This window comes from Scyliorhinus canicula, chromosome 10 (genome assembly GCF_902713615.1).
Source record: "Scyliorhinus canicula chromosome 10, sScyCan1.1, whole genome shotgun sequence".
Taxonomy (NCBI): domain Eukaryota; kingdom Metazoa; phylum Chordata; class Chondrichthyes; order Carcharhiniformes; family Scyliorhinidae; genus Scyliorhinus; species Scyliorhinus canicula.
This window is the reverse complement of record NC_052155.1, coordinates 21,031,090-21,046,886: the sequence shown is the minus strand read 5'-3', so window position 1 is coordinate 21,046,886 and position 15,797 is coordinate 21,031,090. Positions and strand designations below refer to the sequence as shown.

General features: G+C 44.5%; 1 protein-coding gene across 1 annotated transcript in view; it reads left to right on the top strand.

Annotated features, from left to right (window-relative positions):
- Positions 1-483: 483 nt before the first annotated feature.
- Positions 484-15,797, top strand: part of napgb (N-ethylmaleimide-sensitive factor attachment protein, gamma b) — a 62,352-nt gene continuing 47,038 nt past the window's right edge. The window contains exons 1-2 of the mRNA XM_038808672.1: positions 484-778; positions 11,091-11,158. Of these exons, the coding sequence (XP_038664600.1) occupies positions 726-778; positions 11,091-11,158 (121 nt within the window). The 5' untranslated portion in view covers positions 484-725. The remainder of the gene's footprint in view (positions 779-11,090; positions 11,159-15,797) is intronic.

Below are 15,797 nucleotides of genomic sequence, written 5' to 3'. Positions count from 1 at the left end.
TGTCCTATTCTATGTGTTCATTAGCTGTATGTATTTACATTAACCCCTTGTGTATTTACAGTGATGCATATCACCACAGTCAGATTTTTAAAATTGAATTTGAATTTCCCCATCTGCCATGGTGGGATTCGAACCCAGATTCCCACAGCACGATTCTGGGTCACTGGCTTACTCGCCCAATGACAATACGACTACCTCCCCACACAATTTGTGCCAAATTTTGTCTTTCCGAAACTAGTTTATCGACCTCTCCGAGTGAGGAAACATTTGAAACGTGACCAAAAAGTTGGGTAAATCGGATCTACTCTATCACAGCTAGGGGAACTACCCAAAGGCAGCTGGGGCTGACGCGCCTGCGCGGCTGGAAGGAATGCGGGTGGGCGGACGCGCCTGCGCGGCTGGAAGGAATGCGGGTGGGCAGTAATGCGGGTGGGGAGACGCGCCTGCGCGGCTGGAAGGAAAGCCGGGGGCGCGCCTGCGCATTGTGGTCAGACGGCCGTTCCTACATCTTGTCGGTTTAAGCGAGTCTAGCCGGCCGAGACAAGAGGGAGGGGGGCGGACAGCAGGTCTGGGCAAGACTAGCAATATCGCTCTTCGCCTGTCATTTTTTCAGGAGGGGAGGGTAAAAAGTCTTTCCGCACGCAGATAAGTTGTTTTCTGTTCCTTCCCCCAATCTTATTTCCAAACGGAAAAGAAAGTGCGAGATTTCGTGAAGGGTGAGGCGAATGGCTCAGAAAATCAACGAGGCATTGGAACACATAGCGGCAGCCGAAAAATAGTAAGTAAGCCAACGACAGCGGTGAATCTTTTTATATTTCCCTCCCTGTTACAATGTTCAATGAGGTGACGCCAGGCCTTTAACTGAAGTGACTCGCGCGACCGCCTTCCTGACCTTCTGGGGGTCACACGGAGCATTCTGGGTGTTGTAGTCCTCTCCTCGCTGGCTGCTGCTGGCCCGTATCAGCTGACGCACTACAACCCCCGGTACCCTTTGCGGGTTGGCATGTTTCCTGGTTTCTGTCCAGCAACATCAATACTGATCAGTGAAAAAAAATTATTAGGTTCTGCTACAAAACCTGCGGCCAATCCTGTTTATGGAACTGGTGCATTACAAATAAGTCCTTAAATGCTTTCAATCATTTTTGACACCACTTAGTATCCAAGGGGCTGGTTTAGCACAGGGCTAAAGAGCTGGCTTTTAAAGCTGACCAAGGCAGTCCAGCAGCACGATTTAATTCCTGTCCCAGCCTTCCTTAACAGGCGCTGAAATGTTGCGACGAGGGGCTTTTCACAGTAACTTCATTTGAAGCCTACATTTCCATTTCAATCGAAGTGTTAACTACTGGCATCAGTTCTTAAAATCATCCTTTATCATTTCAGATATGCAGCATACCTTTATGAGTTATTTGTAATTATAAATATTATATACAGGGATGAGGAACTTCAGCTGGATAAGTGGGGAAGTTGGGGCTGTTCCCCTTGGAGAAAAGCTGAAGAGGCTTTTTAATAGATGTTTTCAAAATCATAAGGGGTCTCGGTAGATGCTGAGGAGGACGTTGGCCCTCATTGGGGAATTTAGAACGGTAGGGGGGCAAATTTAAAGATACATTTAAGATGGAGCTGGGTGGCACAGTGACACAGTGGTTAGCACTGGAGCCTCATAGTACCAGCCACTCGGGTTCGATTCCAGCCTTGTCTGTGTGGTAGTTGAATATTCTCCCTTTGTCTGTGTGGGTTTCCACTAGATGCTCCGGTTTCCTTCCACAGTCCAGGTTAGGTGGATTGGTCATGCTAAATTGCCCCTTATGTGCAGGTATATGCAGGTTGGGTTACAGGGATAAGGGTTGGGTTGGTGGGGAAGTGGATCTCGATAGAGAGCTCTATCAGAGGGTCGGTGCAGACTTTTGCACCAAATGGCCTCCTTCTGCACTGTAGGAATTCTATGAGGTGGGATTTCTTTTCTCAAGGGGTCTGTGGAATTCTCTTTCTTGGAGAGCAGTGGAGGCTAGAATAATAGAATTGTTGCGATGCAGAAGGAAGCCATTTGGTCTATTGTGTCTGTACCAGCTCTCCAAATAAACATTATGACTTATTGCCATTCACCTGCCTTTTCCTCGTCCTCCTGCATGCTGTTTCATTTCAAATAATCGTCCAATACCCTCTTAAATTCCTCGATTGAACCTGCCTTCACCACACTTCCAGACCCAATCCACTCATCGTGTGAAAAGGCTTTTTTCTCACATCTCATTTGCAATTCTCAGTTTTGTTCTCGATCCTTTTACGAGCAGGAACCATTTCTCCCTATCTACTCTGGTCAGCCCCCTCATGATTTTGAACATTGCTATTAAATCTTTTCCTAGCCTCCTCTCCAAGGACAGCCTCAACTTCTCCAATCCATCCTCATAACTGAAGTTTCTCATCCCTGGAACTATTCTTGGAAACCTCTTCTGCACACTCTCCAATGCGTTCATAACCTTTCTATAGTGTGGCATCCAGAACTGCACATAATATTACAGCTGAGGTCTAAGTGGTGTCATGTATAAGTTCAGCAACACCTCTTTGCTCTTGTCCTCTATGCCCTTATTAATAAAGCCCAGGACACAGTATGCTTCATTATAGAACAGTATAGCACAGAACAGGCCCTTCGGCCCTCGATGTTGTGCCGAGCAATGATCACCCTACTTAAACCCACGTAACCCGTATACCCGTAACCCAACAACTCCCCCATTAACCTTACACTACGGGCAATTTAGCATGGCCAATCCACCTAACCCGCACATCTTTGGACTGTGGGAGGAAACCGGAGCACCCGGAGGAAACCCACGCACACACGGGGAGAACGTGCAGACTCCACACAGACAGTGACCCAGCCGGGAATCGAACCTGGGACCCTGGAGCTGTGAAGCATTGATGCTAACCACCATGGTGGGGGGAAGCAGGCAAAAAGTGGAGTTAAGGCAAAAATCTGATCAGCCATGATCTTATTGAATTGCAGAGCAGGCTTATTGGACTGAATGGCCTACTCTGATCTTATAAGAATTGAGAACCAAGGGGTAACGATTTAAGATGTTTTTCAAAAGAAGTGAAGGTCACATGAGTAAAAACCGTTTAATGCAGAGTATGGTTAGGATCTGGAGTGCTCTGAGTACGGCGGAGGCAAATTCAACCGGGATCTTCAAAAAATAATTGGCAAATGATCTGATGTTTGCAGGGCCACTGAGACTTTTTGCCTTCGTGGACCAAGTAGGTGTGTGCTGTGAAGTCGAATACAAACATTATTGCAGATGCTGGAAATGCAGAATAAAAACTGCAAATGCTGAGTAGATCAGACTGTTTCTGGTGAGCAGTCATTAACCTGAAATGTTAACTCTGTTTCTGTCCACAGATGCTGTCTAATCTGCTCAGTGTTTCCAGCATTTTCTGCTTTTATAGTGTAGTGGAGCCCCTGGCTACATATATGAAATTTAAATCCATAAGGTTTTTAATTTTCCCAAATTTTTCTTACTAATTAAACTGGTTGTTGTAATTCACCAGTACTGTAACACCACTTAAACAGCCCTTCTCAATCTCTAGGTCTGAAAATTGAAGCAGGCCACACCAGGTAAAAAGGGCTTTAAGAACTGAATTGTGAACGATATTATGGCTGTTAAGCTAGATGAGCAGCATTTGTGCAGATGGTGATTTGTGATCCACTTATTTTTAGGTTTAGCACCCAAACTTCCAGAAATGGCATGGATTACAGTTTAGTTCCTACAAGCGTTAATTTTTCTCATCTTTTGATTTTAAAAACACTTCTATTGGGATCACTTGATGCAGGCGTAGGAATAGCAGCATTTCCATGAGCAGCTTTTCCATTCATTTATTAATGCTTGCCTAAACTGGGAGTTATTGTATGTCCCAAGAAGACTTTTAGTTGAGTGCTGGTGGAAAAATGCCGAGGAATCATAGAATCCCTACAGTGCAGAAGGAGGCCATTCGGCCCATCGATTCTGCACCGACCCTTTAAATGAGTACTCTAACCATGTCCACCCCACTCTATCCCATAACCTAACCTGCACATCCCTGGACACTTAAGGGGCAATTTAGCATAGATAATCCACCATGCCCGCACATCTTTGGTCTGTGCGAGGAAACCGGTGCGCCCGGAGGAAACCCACGCAGACATGGAAAAAACGTGCAAACTCCATACATAGTGACCCAAGGCCGGAATTGAACTCGGGTCCCTAGCACTGCGAGGCAGCAGTGCTAACCACTGTGGCTGCCCTTAATTCTCCGTAAAACTTCACATACCCTGCATCATTCTCTGCTCACACGGAGACAGGCAAATCTGTTCCGAAGGTCTAGGATAAGGAAATCCAGGTGAAGCAGAGCATGTATAAGCAAAAGTAAGTGAAGAAATATGCACTGATGATATATACATATAGCCTTTCAAGCCAATTACTTTATTCCCTGCTCCGCAATAGTAAAAGTTATAACAAAGCAAGTTGGAGGGTCATCTTGTGCTTCCCTACGAAGAAGCAGATGCCCACTGTAATCCAAATCTTGCAATTATTTTCATTGTCTCAGAAAAATCAATGATTGGGCTTCTTCTGACAAAATATTCCTCCATAGGGAAAGTGCTTCCAAATCTTGAACTATTTGAAATTGCATCACAAAAACATTTTCCGAAAACAAAAACCCTGTGTCTCTTTAGACTGACTTCCTCACGCTCTGAATGAAAAGCACTTCCAGCTAAACATCAGGAAAATAAGGAGCCAATTGAAAGGTCCTTGTTGGCATGTGAAATCAGCTAGTGATAAAAAGGGGTAGTCGGATGCAACGGGAGTGGAGCCGTCATCTCAATGTGGTGACCTGATCCTCAAGCAGGCTCTTGACTCATCAGAAATCCTGGAGAACCGAGGCCAGAGGAAGAAGGTCCAGGTCATCGGTCTGCCAGAAGCAGCATGGTATGTCAGAAATCCTGGAGGAGATCTGAAGAACCGAGGCCAGTGGAAGAATGTCCAGGCCATCGGTCTGCCACAAGTTACGTGGTATGTCAGAAATCCTGGAGAACCGAGGCAGGAGGAAGAATGTCCAGGCCATTGGCCGGCCAGAAGGAGTAGAGGGGAAGAACCTCTTTGAGAGCTGGCTATCGTGTTTCCTTAAGCTGGATGTGAAAACTGGGCATTTCAAAAGTGCTAGAACGGGAAAGGGCACATTGTTTGTTGTATTGGAGGCTGGGGCAATCAATATGCCAGACCCATATTGATTTGCTTTCACAACTTCAAAGATCGGCAGAAGGCTCTGGGTCAGTGAGACGTGGCAGGATCTGGTTCCATGAGGGGACGAAGATCTAATTTTTCCAGGACTTCTCAGCAGTGACACAGGAAAGTGTAGACACTTCAATGAAGTCAGAAAACAGCTCCAGACAGCTGGAGTGAATTATGCTCTGCTTTATCCATGCGACACCGAGGGTGATATTCGACAACTCCATTAAGTCTTTTGACAATCCGGTTAGTGCCTTGGCCTTCGTAAAGTTCATAGAAGGCGAGGATTTACACTCTGTCTGCAGCACATTGAAATATTTGAACTTTCTTATAATATCTTTTATCTGTTCTTATATTGTCATATATCATGTTTATTGGGAGGTGTTAACAATTGAGCACTATGCATGCTCTATCCATACGAATTTCAGGGACCTTCATTTATGGTATTTGTGCCGCACGTTAGTTACCTGTCGTTTTCTCCTCTTATCCATACTTTTATGGATAGTAAAACTGTATTCTTTTTTTTAATCATGTAGAATCGAATTGCACCATTGCCAGGAGGTGGGTGAGGGGTTTATGTCTTCATGGGTGGGCCCAAAATGTGGTGGGGACATAACTTCTACTCTCTTGTTTTTTTTCCTCTCTGCATTGGAGTATGCCTCTTGATGGTAATGATAGCATGGCTGTAGGGTTAACCTTATGGCCCTTACTTGTGTTGAGGAATATCATCTTAGTGGTCGTGATTATTTTGTACTTTGGTTGTGTTGGGGTTTGTAAGGTGTTGACTGGATCCTGCAGTGGTATAGACAGGTAAGGACTTTGTGGTGCCTCTGGTGTGGTGTGACTTGAGATGGGGAGGTATGTTTTGGTACATGCTTGAATGTGCTGTGAAAATCCTATCCTATATTTCTTCTGGTGGATTGTGCAATGGCGGTAGCTTTAAAACAATGCTCCTGGAATGTGTGGAGAATTCATCATATTAAAAGGAAAAGATCCTTTCCTTCTTTAAAAAGGAGAAAGTGGACACAGCCTTGTACAGGAAGCTTATTTGAACGACGAGCACTTAAAAGTTAAATCGGGACTGGGAGGGGTAGGTTTACTTCACTTCATTCTCTGCCAATAGTAAGCTAAGGGGGGATTGGGGGTGCTGAATATTAGAATGTACCAATTAGCCTCTCACCTTAGATTCATAAGGGTTTGGGTTAGAAAGGACCCCATCTCCATTTGGCTCGATATTGAAGCAGGCCAGTTGGTGTATCCTTTACAGGCCTTGTTGTTTAGCAGGGACTTGAGATCGGGCACTGCTAGATATGAGAATCTTATCATTATTAACACTCTTAGAGCGTGAAGATAAGCCTTCAATTAGGAGGGAGATCTAAACTGACCTCTGCTCTCTCTCTCCCATTCAGGGCAACATGGACTTTCCACCAGGTTTTATGGACCATGGATTTGATATTTGAAGAGATAGAAGCATTTGTAGGCTGGGAGATACGTTTAGTGGTGTCTCCTTGTCATCTTTTGAGGAGCTATGACAGCAATTTGTTCGTCTGAGATATTCCTTTTTGAAGTATTTGCAACTTAGAGACTTTATCCTGAATGAGACAACTATGCATCTAGACACTTCGGGACACATTTTCCCCAATGGAAAAAATCCTGACTTCTGCAGAGCGTAAACAGTTAATTAGCAAGTTTTATGATACTTGGTGTTCTTGATCCTGTGTGAATATATTGGGTACGTTGCAGCCTTTGAAAAGACACTTGACAACTAATATTAAGAGACAAGTTTAGTATATGGGATTACACCAATAACATTTTGGTATGTAACAGAATGAAGGAGACTTAGTTCAACGATACTACACCATAATAATACAATTATTATTATTGAAAGAGACTTGGTTCACGATACTACACCATTTTCATATTACTTACACCAAGCTTGAGAGACACATTTGATCCTGCTATTTCCCCAATAAAGTGCCGGATGGATGAGGGTGATTACCTACGCTGCGTCTAGCCCTGTGTCAAGATTCAATCCTATTGAATCTTGTAAGGGATCTAGTTTGAGAGCTATGGTGACATGAGCATTGCCAATTGCTCTGAGTAGGTATTCAGGGAGCCCAGTGGTGCAGTCCACGGTAAAAATATGGAATCAGCTGAGGAGGCATTTTAGGATGGACTGGATGTTGGTGCTAACGCCGCTGTGCGGGAATTGTGCGTTTGAGCCGGGGGGTGGGGATAATGTATATAGGAGGTGGAGGGAAGTGGGGCTGGTCAAGGTGAAGGATTTTTATTTGGAGGAAGGGTTCGCCAGTCTGGAGGAGCTAAGGGAGAGGGTAGAGCTGCCGAGGGGTAGTGAGTTCAGGTGGGCAGCACGGTAGCATGGTGGTTAGCATAAATGCTTCACAGCTCCAGGGCCCCAGGTTCAATTCCCGGCTGGGTCACTGTCTGTGTGGAGTCTGCACGTCCTCCCCGTGTGTGCGTGGGTTTCCTCCGGGTGCTCCGGTTTCCTCCCACAGTCCAAAGATGTGCGGGTTAGGTGGATTGGCCATGCTAAATTGCCCGTAGTGTCCTAAAAAGTAAGGTTAAGAGGGGGGGTTGTTGGGTTGCGGGTATAGGGTGGATACGTGGGTTTGAGTAGGGTGATCATTGCTCGGCACAACATCGAGGGCCGAAGGGCCTGTTCTGTGCTGTACTGTTCTATGTTCTATATCTGCAGGTTAGGGACTTTGCGTGAAAGGTCTGGAGGGCTTTCCCTAGGTTGCTGTGATACACCCTGCTGGAGCGACTGCTGCTTCCGGATGTGGAAGGGGAGGGAAAAATTAGAGATATATATAAGTAGCTGGGGGAGCACGGAGGTGAGCAGGCCGTGAAGATAAGGAGAAATGGGAAGCGGAGTTGAGAATGGAGATTAATCGCGGAGTATGGAGTGAGGCACTGTGGAGGGTAAACGGGACCTCCTCTTGTGCAAGGATGAAGCTGATACAGTTTAAGGTGGTGCACAGGTGCATAAGACTCGGGCGAGAATGAGTGAGCGGGTGAAAAAGGGAACAATCTGTACAGACTGTATAGTTGATTGTTGGGAAGTATGTTTCCCGGGGTGTTTACTTGCTGTCACCTGCTTTGATACAAGTTTGTAATAAAATACTTTTTCAAAAAAAAAAGATTCAATCCTACTGGTTTGGTGTAGTTAAGGAACTTGAAAGGATGTTTGGCAGGGCCTTGGAATTTGATCTTTATTCCTAAGGAAAGAACGGTAGCACAGTGGGTAGCACTGTTGCTTCACAGCTCCAGAGTCCCATGTTCAATTCCCAGCTTGGGTCACTGTCTGTGTGGCGTCTGCACCTTCTCCCTGTGTCTGCGTGGGTTTCCTCCCACAAGTCCCGAAAGATGTGCTGTTCGGTAATTTGGACATTCTGAACTCTGCTTCTGTGTACCCGAACATGCGCTGGAATATGGCGACTAAGGGCTTTTCACAGTAACTTCATTGCCGTGTTAATGTGTGCCTACTTATGACAATAAAGATTATTATTAATTAATTAATTCTTGTCTTCCAGACAGGAGAATTATTGCGCTAATGAAAAAAGGTTGTATCCCATCCTAACATTTGCAGCTCAGAAAAAGATCCTTTATTCCTGAATTAGTGACAAATATCCTTTGATTCAAAATTAGCATGAAGTAGTTATAGAATATAGAACAGTACAGCACAGTACATGCCCTTCAGCCCACAATGTTGTGCCGACCATGTATCCTAATCTAAGATTAGCCTAACCTACACCTCTTCAATTTACTGCTGTCCATGTGCCTGTCCAAGAGTCGCTTAAATGTCCCTAATGACTCTGACTCCCCAACCTCTGCTGGCAGTGCATTCCACACACCCACTACTCTGTGTAAATAACCTACCTCTGACATCGGTTATGGATTATTTCCTATGGAATTCCTGACTTCTGTGTCCCAAGCCAGATACATTGCGTCCTAAGTCAGATACATTCTGTAAAGTATGGGACCCCCACCTCCAGTTTATAGGACCCATTCTGTCTGACCTGCCCCTACAAGATTTTCGGTGAACCATTTTCGTTAAAATCAAAGGTGTGCATCTTGTTCTGTCATTCTACCACATTTGTATGGCTTTGTCCTCTTTTATTTCCCCCCCCCACTCTTTGATCTGTTGTGTAATTAGAGGCACTAGTTCTGAAGGACCATAGTTCTGAAATTATCCTGTCTTTCTGTACTGTATAGTACCAGTTTACGTTTTGAAAGTTTGTTGCGTCATCTGTAAAAATGATAAAACTCTAATTAAATATCTATTAAATAACACTTTTATTTTACATAATGCTTTATTTTTAATATGGAGGTGCTTCACAGGAGTGTAACGGAACCAAAATTGACACTTCCAAGAAGAGAAAGGTGGAGAGGTTCAATTTGAAACAAAGAAACATAGTAAATAGGAGCAGGAGGAGGCCTTTTGACCTGCTCCACCATTCATTATGATCATGGCTGAGCATCCAACTAAAAAGCGTGTTCCTGCCTCCCCACGATCCTCCCTCCCCCATACCCTTTGACCCCTTTCGCCATGAGCTATATCTAACTCCTTCAAAACATACAATGCGGGATTCTCCGTTGTGCCGACAGCGCACCCACCCCTGCAGGTTTCCCGGTCGTATGGGGTGGCCACAATGGAGAATCCCGTGGCTGGTGAGGGCTGAGGAACATGTGGCTGGCGGACCAGAAAATCCCGCTAACAATGTTTTGGCCTCAACTACTTTCTGTGATAGCGAATTCCACAGGCTCACCACTCTAGGTTAAGTCATTTAATGGCGCATTAACGGTGAAATGAAGGGCTTTCAGCTCATTGTGTCTGTGTTAGAGCTATCCAATTAATCCCACCCTGCTACTCATTCCCAGAGTCTTGTACTTTTTTCTCCTTCCAGTAATTGTTCTCTTTTGCATGTTACTATTGAATCTGCTTCCACCACTCGCTCAGGCAGTGCATTCGTGATCACTCGCTGTATAAAAACAAAAAGGCTTTTTTCATATCAATCTTTTGCCAATCATTTTAAAACCTGTTTTTTCTGATTACTAAGCGTTCTGCCACTGTAAACAGTTTCTCCTTATTTACTGTATCAAAGTCATTCAAGACTTTGCTTATCATTACCAAAACTCCTTTTAACCTTTTCTGCCTTAAGGTGAACAACCTCTGCTTTCTCCAGTCTCCCTACATAACTGAAGTATAATTGCCATTCTAGTGAATCTCCTCTCCGCCCTGTCTAAGGCCTTTATATCCTTCCCTAAAGTGTGGTGCCCACAATTGAATATAAAATTCCAATTGAGACTGAGCCAGTATTTTATAAAGGTTTAGTGTAACTTACTTCCTTTTGTACTCTATTTCTCTATGAATGAAGCCATGGATCCCATATGCATTTTAATAGCCTTCTCAATGTGACCTATCACCAATGATTTTTGAGCATGACCCCCCCGGATCTTTCTGTTCCTGCAAACCCTGTAAAATTGAATCGTTTAGTTCATATTGCCTCATTATTCCTGTCAAAACATGTCACTTCACATTTCTCTGTACTGAATTTCATCTGCCATGCTTCTCCCAAATTCACCAGTCTTATCTACCTTCTCCTGAAGTCTTTTTTTCTCCTCCTCATTGTTCACTATATTTCTGAGATTTGTGTCATCTACAAAGTTTGAAATTATACGCAAGTCCAGATCGTTAATATCGCTAAAAGAATCAGTGTATGTATTTTACTACAATCTAATGTAAACCTGCTTTTGCAGCTGAGAAAATATGTTAAAGTACATGGAATAAGATTCATGTAATTGATCCTCATTTATTTTCAGTTTGAAAACAGGATTTCTGAAGTGGAAACCTGATTATGACAGTGCAGCATCTGAATATGCAAAGGCAGGTAAGAGACAGAAAATCTTTGCATCTGAAGTTACTTGGTGGAGTATCAATCACACAATTCAAGTTGGTCTCATCCTAAAGCATATCGGTTTCCTCTGTGGAGTGTTACTTCTACTGAGTACTGCAATAAAAGCCACACAATAAAATTCATAGCAAAACATAGATGTAAATTTATCACGCTGTCTTGTCGGGTATGTAAGATTTTGGACTTGTAGCATCTATAAAGCAGAATGATTCAAAAGAAATATATCATAATTGAAAATACCTCTGTTAAACCACAATTAAACATTAAAAAAATAGTTTATTAGGTTTTTAGCATTTTATACAAAATATAAATCAAATCATGTATCAACACCCTCAACAAACTTCAACTGATCAAAAACAGAAATCCCACTAACAGCTAACAATGACCAGATCCTTAAATGCAATATAAAAGGACACCATCTCAGATAGAACCCATGAGTCGCTCCCCTCACCACGAACGTAACGCTCTCGAGATACAAGAACTCCATTAAATCACCCAGCCATGCTTTGGCAATGGGTGCCACCTGTCTCCAACTCAGCAGGATCCGCTGTCGAACCAGCAATGAGGCAAAAGCCAAAGCATCCACCATCACCCTGTCCTCAGTTTGGCTGGTCTGACACCCCAAATATCGCTACTAATGGGCAGGGCTCCAAATTCACATTTAAAATTGCTGATATGGTGTTTAACAAATGGCCTCCAAAAACCCACCAACTTGGGCCAGGAACAGAACATGTGCGTATGCTTCGCAGACCCCCTCGATAACCGGCTGTGCCTATCCTCAACCCCCTCAAAAAACTGACTCATTCTGGCCTAGGTGAGATGTGCTCTGAACACCACCTTAAATTGTATCAAATTTAACCTCGCACATGATGACGTAGCATTCACCCTCCAGAGAGACTCACTCCACACCTCCTCCAAAATGGGACACCCCCCCCCCCCCCCCCCCACCGAGACCCCCCCCCCCCCCCCCCCCCCGCCCATGAACCGTCTGCATATCCTGGAGGTGCTGCCCTCCTCCAACCCTACATATTAAATAATTCTCTCCAGGAAAGTAGACGGCTGTGCCACTGGGAATGCCGGGAACTCTGCTGGACTCAGTCATGCACCTGGCAGTACCTGAACACATCCATCCCACCAATGCCTGTCTTCTCCCTCGGCTCCCCCCAATCAGCAAACCAATCCTCCAAAAATAAGTCCTTTTTCCACTCCCCAAACGTTAAAAAAAATATTTATCTTTTTAATAAATTTAGAGTATCCAATTCATTTTTCCAATGGAGGGGCAATTTAGCATGGCCAATCCACCTCCCCTGCACATCTTTGGACTGTGTCTAGATATCTGCACATTTGTGTTACTGGAAGGCTGTTTCTAGTGGGGTTTCACACAGCTCAGTTCCAGCTCCTTATCAGGGTATATGTCAATGATATACATTTAAAAGTGGAGGAATGATTAAAAAGTTTCCAGATGATACAAAAATTTGTTGTGATTTATAGTGAGGAAGGATGCTGTAGTCTGCAGGCAGATATCCTGTCTGACTGATCGGGTGGGAAGAAAAATGGCAAATAGAATTCAATCCAGAGACATCTCAGCAGATCTGTCAGCATCTGTGGGTGGTACATCTCCCTATCTGGCGAGATGTTGGGATAATGGTCACGGTACCGTCTGATGCTCTGGGTGGGGCGGGCAGGGGCAGTGATTCAGATCCCACCATGGTCATTTTATAAATGTTGAATTGAAAACTACCCCTAGCAATGGTGACAAGGAAATGATCATCCACTGTCATAAAAATCCAGCTTGTACACTCATGTATTTTTGTGAAGGAGACCCGCCAAATATCACAAACCCGAGTGAGGAGGAATGACTGGATCTGTGTCTTTAATCAACGCACATTCTGTTGGTCGCAACAAAGATTCAATGTAACAAGGTTCCCTTTTCCTTGGATATCTTTTCCAGACCCAGATTGGGCGGCACAGTGGTAAACACTGCTGCCTCACAGTGCCAGGGACCCGGGTTCAATTGCGGCCTTAGGTGACTGTGGAGTTTGCACTTTCTACCCGTGTCCGGTTTCCTTCCACAGTCCAAGGATGTGAATGTTAGGTGGATTGCCATGATAAATTGCCCCTTAGCGTCCAGGAATGTACTGGTTCGGAGGGGTTACGGGGATAGGATGGGGGAATTGGGCCTGGGTGGGGTCTTTCAAAGGGTCGGTGCAGACTCGCTGGGCTGAATGGCCTCCTTCTGCAGTGCAGGGATTCTATGATTCTACAAATAGTTATGCTTAAAAATGGGCCACTTTAACCAGGCTTTCCTGAGTTAAGGTAGAGTAAGTTCATTAAATACCAAAGACATGAAGAGGAAGGAGGCATAACTATAAGGCTCAGGGCGGGAGATATAGGAGGGATGTCCGAGGTAGGTTCTTTACTCAGAGAGTGGTTAGGGTGTGGAATGGACTGCCTGCTGTGATAGTGGAGTTGGACACTTTAGGAACTTTCAAGCGGTTATTGGATAGGCACATGAAGCACACCAGAATGGCAGGGAGTGGGATAGCTTGATCTTGGTTTCAGACAATCCTCGGCACAACATCGAGGGCCGAAGGGCCTGTTCTGTGTTGTACTGTTCTATGTTCTAAGTGTGAAGTTAATAGATTTGGGAAGGGAAAACAAGGCAGTGAAATACATGATAAATAGAACATAGAACATTACAGCGCAGTACGGGCCCTTCGGCCCTCAATGTTGCGCCGACCTGTGAAACCATCTGAAGCCTATCTGACCTACACTATTCCATTTTCATCCATATGTCTATCCAGTGACCACTTAAATGCCCTTAAAGTTGGCGAGTCTACTACTGTTCCACACCCCGACTACTCTCTGAGTAAAGAAACTGCCTCTGACATCTGTCCTATATCTACTACCCCTCAATTTAAAGCTATGTCCCCTCGTGTTGGTCCTCGCCATCCGAGGAAAGAGAGACTCACTGTCCACCCTATCTAACCCTCTGACTATCTTGTATGTCTCTATTAAGTCACCTCTCAGCCTTCTCCTCTCTAACGAAAACAACCTCAAGTCCCTGAGCCTTTCCTCATAAGACCTTCCCTCCATACAAGGCAACATCCTAGTAAATCTCCTCTGAATCCTTTCCAAAGCTTCCACATCCTTCCTATAATGTGGTGACCAGAACTACACGCAGTACTCCAGGAGCGGCCGCACCAGAGTTATGTACAGCTGCAGCATGACCTTGTGGCTCCGAAACTCAATCCCCCTACTGATAAAGGCTAGCACACCATATGCCTTCTTAACAGCCCTATTAACCTGGGTGGCAACTTTCAGGGATTTATGTACCTGGATGCCGAGATCTCTCTGTTCATCTACACTACTAAGAATCTTGCCATTAGCCCAGTACTCTGCATTCCTGTTGCTCCTTCCAAAGTGAACCACCTCACACTTTTCCGCATTAAACTCCATCTGCCACCTCTCAGCCCAGCTCTGCAGCTTATGTATGTCCCTCTGTATCCTATAACATCCTTCAGCACTATCCACAACTCCACTGACCTTCGTGTCATCTGCAAATTTACTAACCCATCCTTCTACACACACTTCCAGGTCATTTATAAAAATGATAAACAGCAGTGGCCCCAAAACATATCCTTGCGGTACACCACTAGTAACTGAACTCCAGGATGAACATTTGCCATCAACCACCACCCTCTGTCTTCTTTCAGCTAGCCAATTACTGATGCAAACCGCGAAATCACCTTCAATCCCATACTTCCTTATTTTCTGCAATAGCCTACCGTGTGGAACCTTATCAAACGCCTTACTGAAATCCATATACACCACATCAACCACTTTACCCTCATCCACCTGTTTGGTCACCTTCTCGAAAAACTCAATAAGGTTTGTGAGGCATGACCTACCCTTTACAAAACCGTGTTGAGTATCGCTAATCAACTTGTTCTTTTCAAGATGATTATAAACCCTATCTCTTATAACCTTTTCCAACATTTTACCCACAACCGAAGTAAGGCTCACAGGTCTATAATTACCAGAGTTGTCTCTACTCCCCTTCTTGAACAAGGGGACAACATTTGCTATCCTCCAGTCTTCCGGCACTATTCCTCTCGACAAAGACGACATAAAGATCAAGGACAAAGGCTCTGCAATCTCCTCCCTGGCTTCCCAGAGAATCCTAGGATAAATCCCATCTGGCCCAGGGGACTTGCCTATTTTTACACTTTCCAAAATTGCTAACACCTCCTCCTTGTGAACCTCAATCCCATCTAGCCTGGTCGACTGTACCTGAGTATTCTCCTCGACAACATTGTCTTTCTCCAGTGTAGACACTGATGAAAAATATCAATTTAACGCTTCCCCTATCTCCTATGATTCCAAATACAACTTTCCACTACTATCCTTGATTGGCCCTAATCTTACTCTAGTTATTCTTTTGTTCCTGATATACCTATAGAAAGCCTTAAGGTTTTCCTTGATCCTATCCGCCAACGACTTTTTGTGTCCTCTTTCTTCTTAACTCTCCCTTTAGGTCCTTCCTGGCTAACTTGTAACTCTCAAGTGACCTAACTGAGCCTTCATGTCTCATCCTAACATAAGCCTTCTTCTT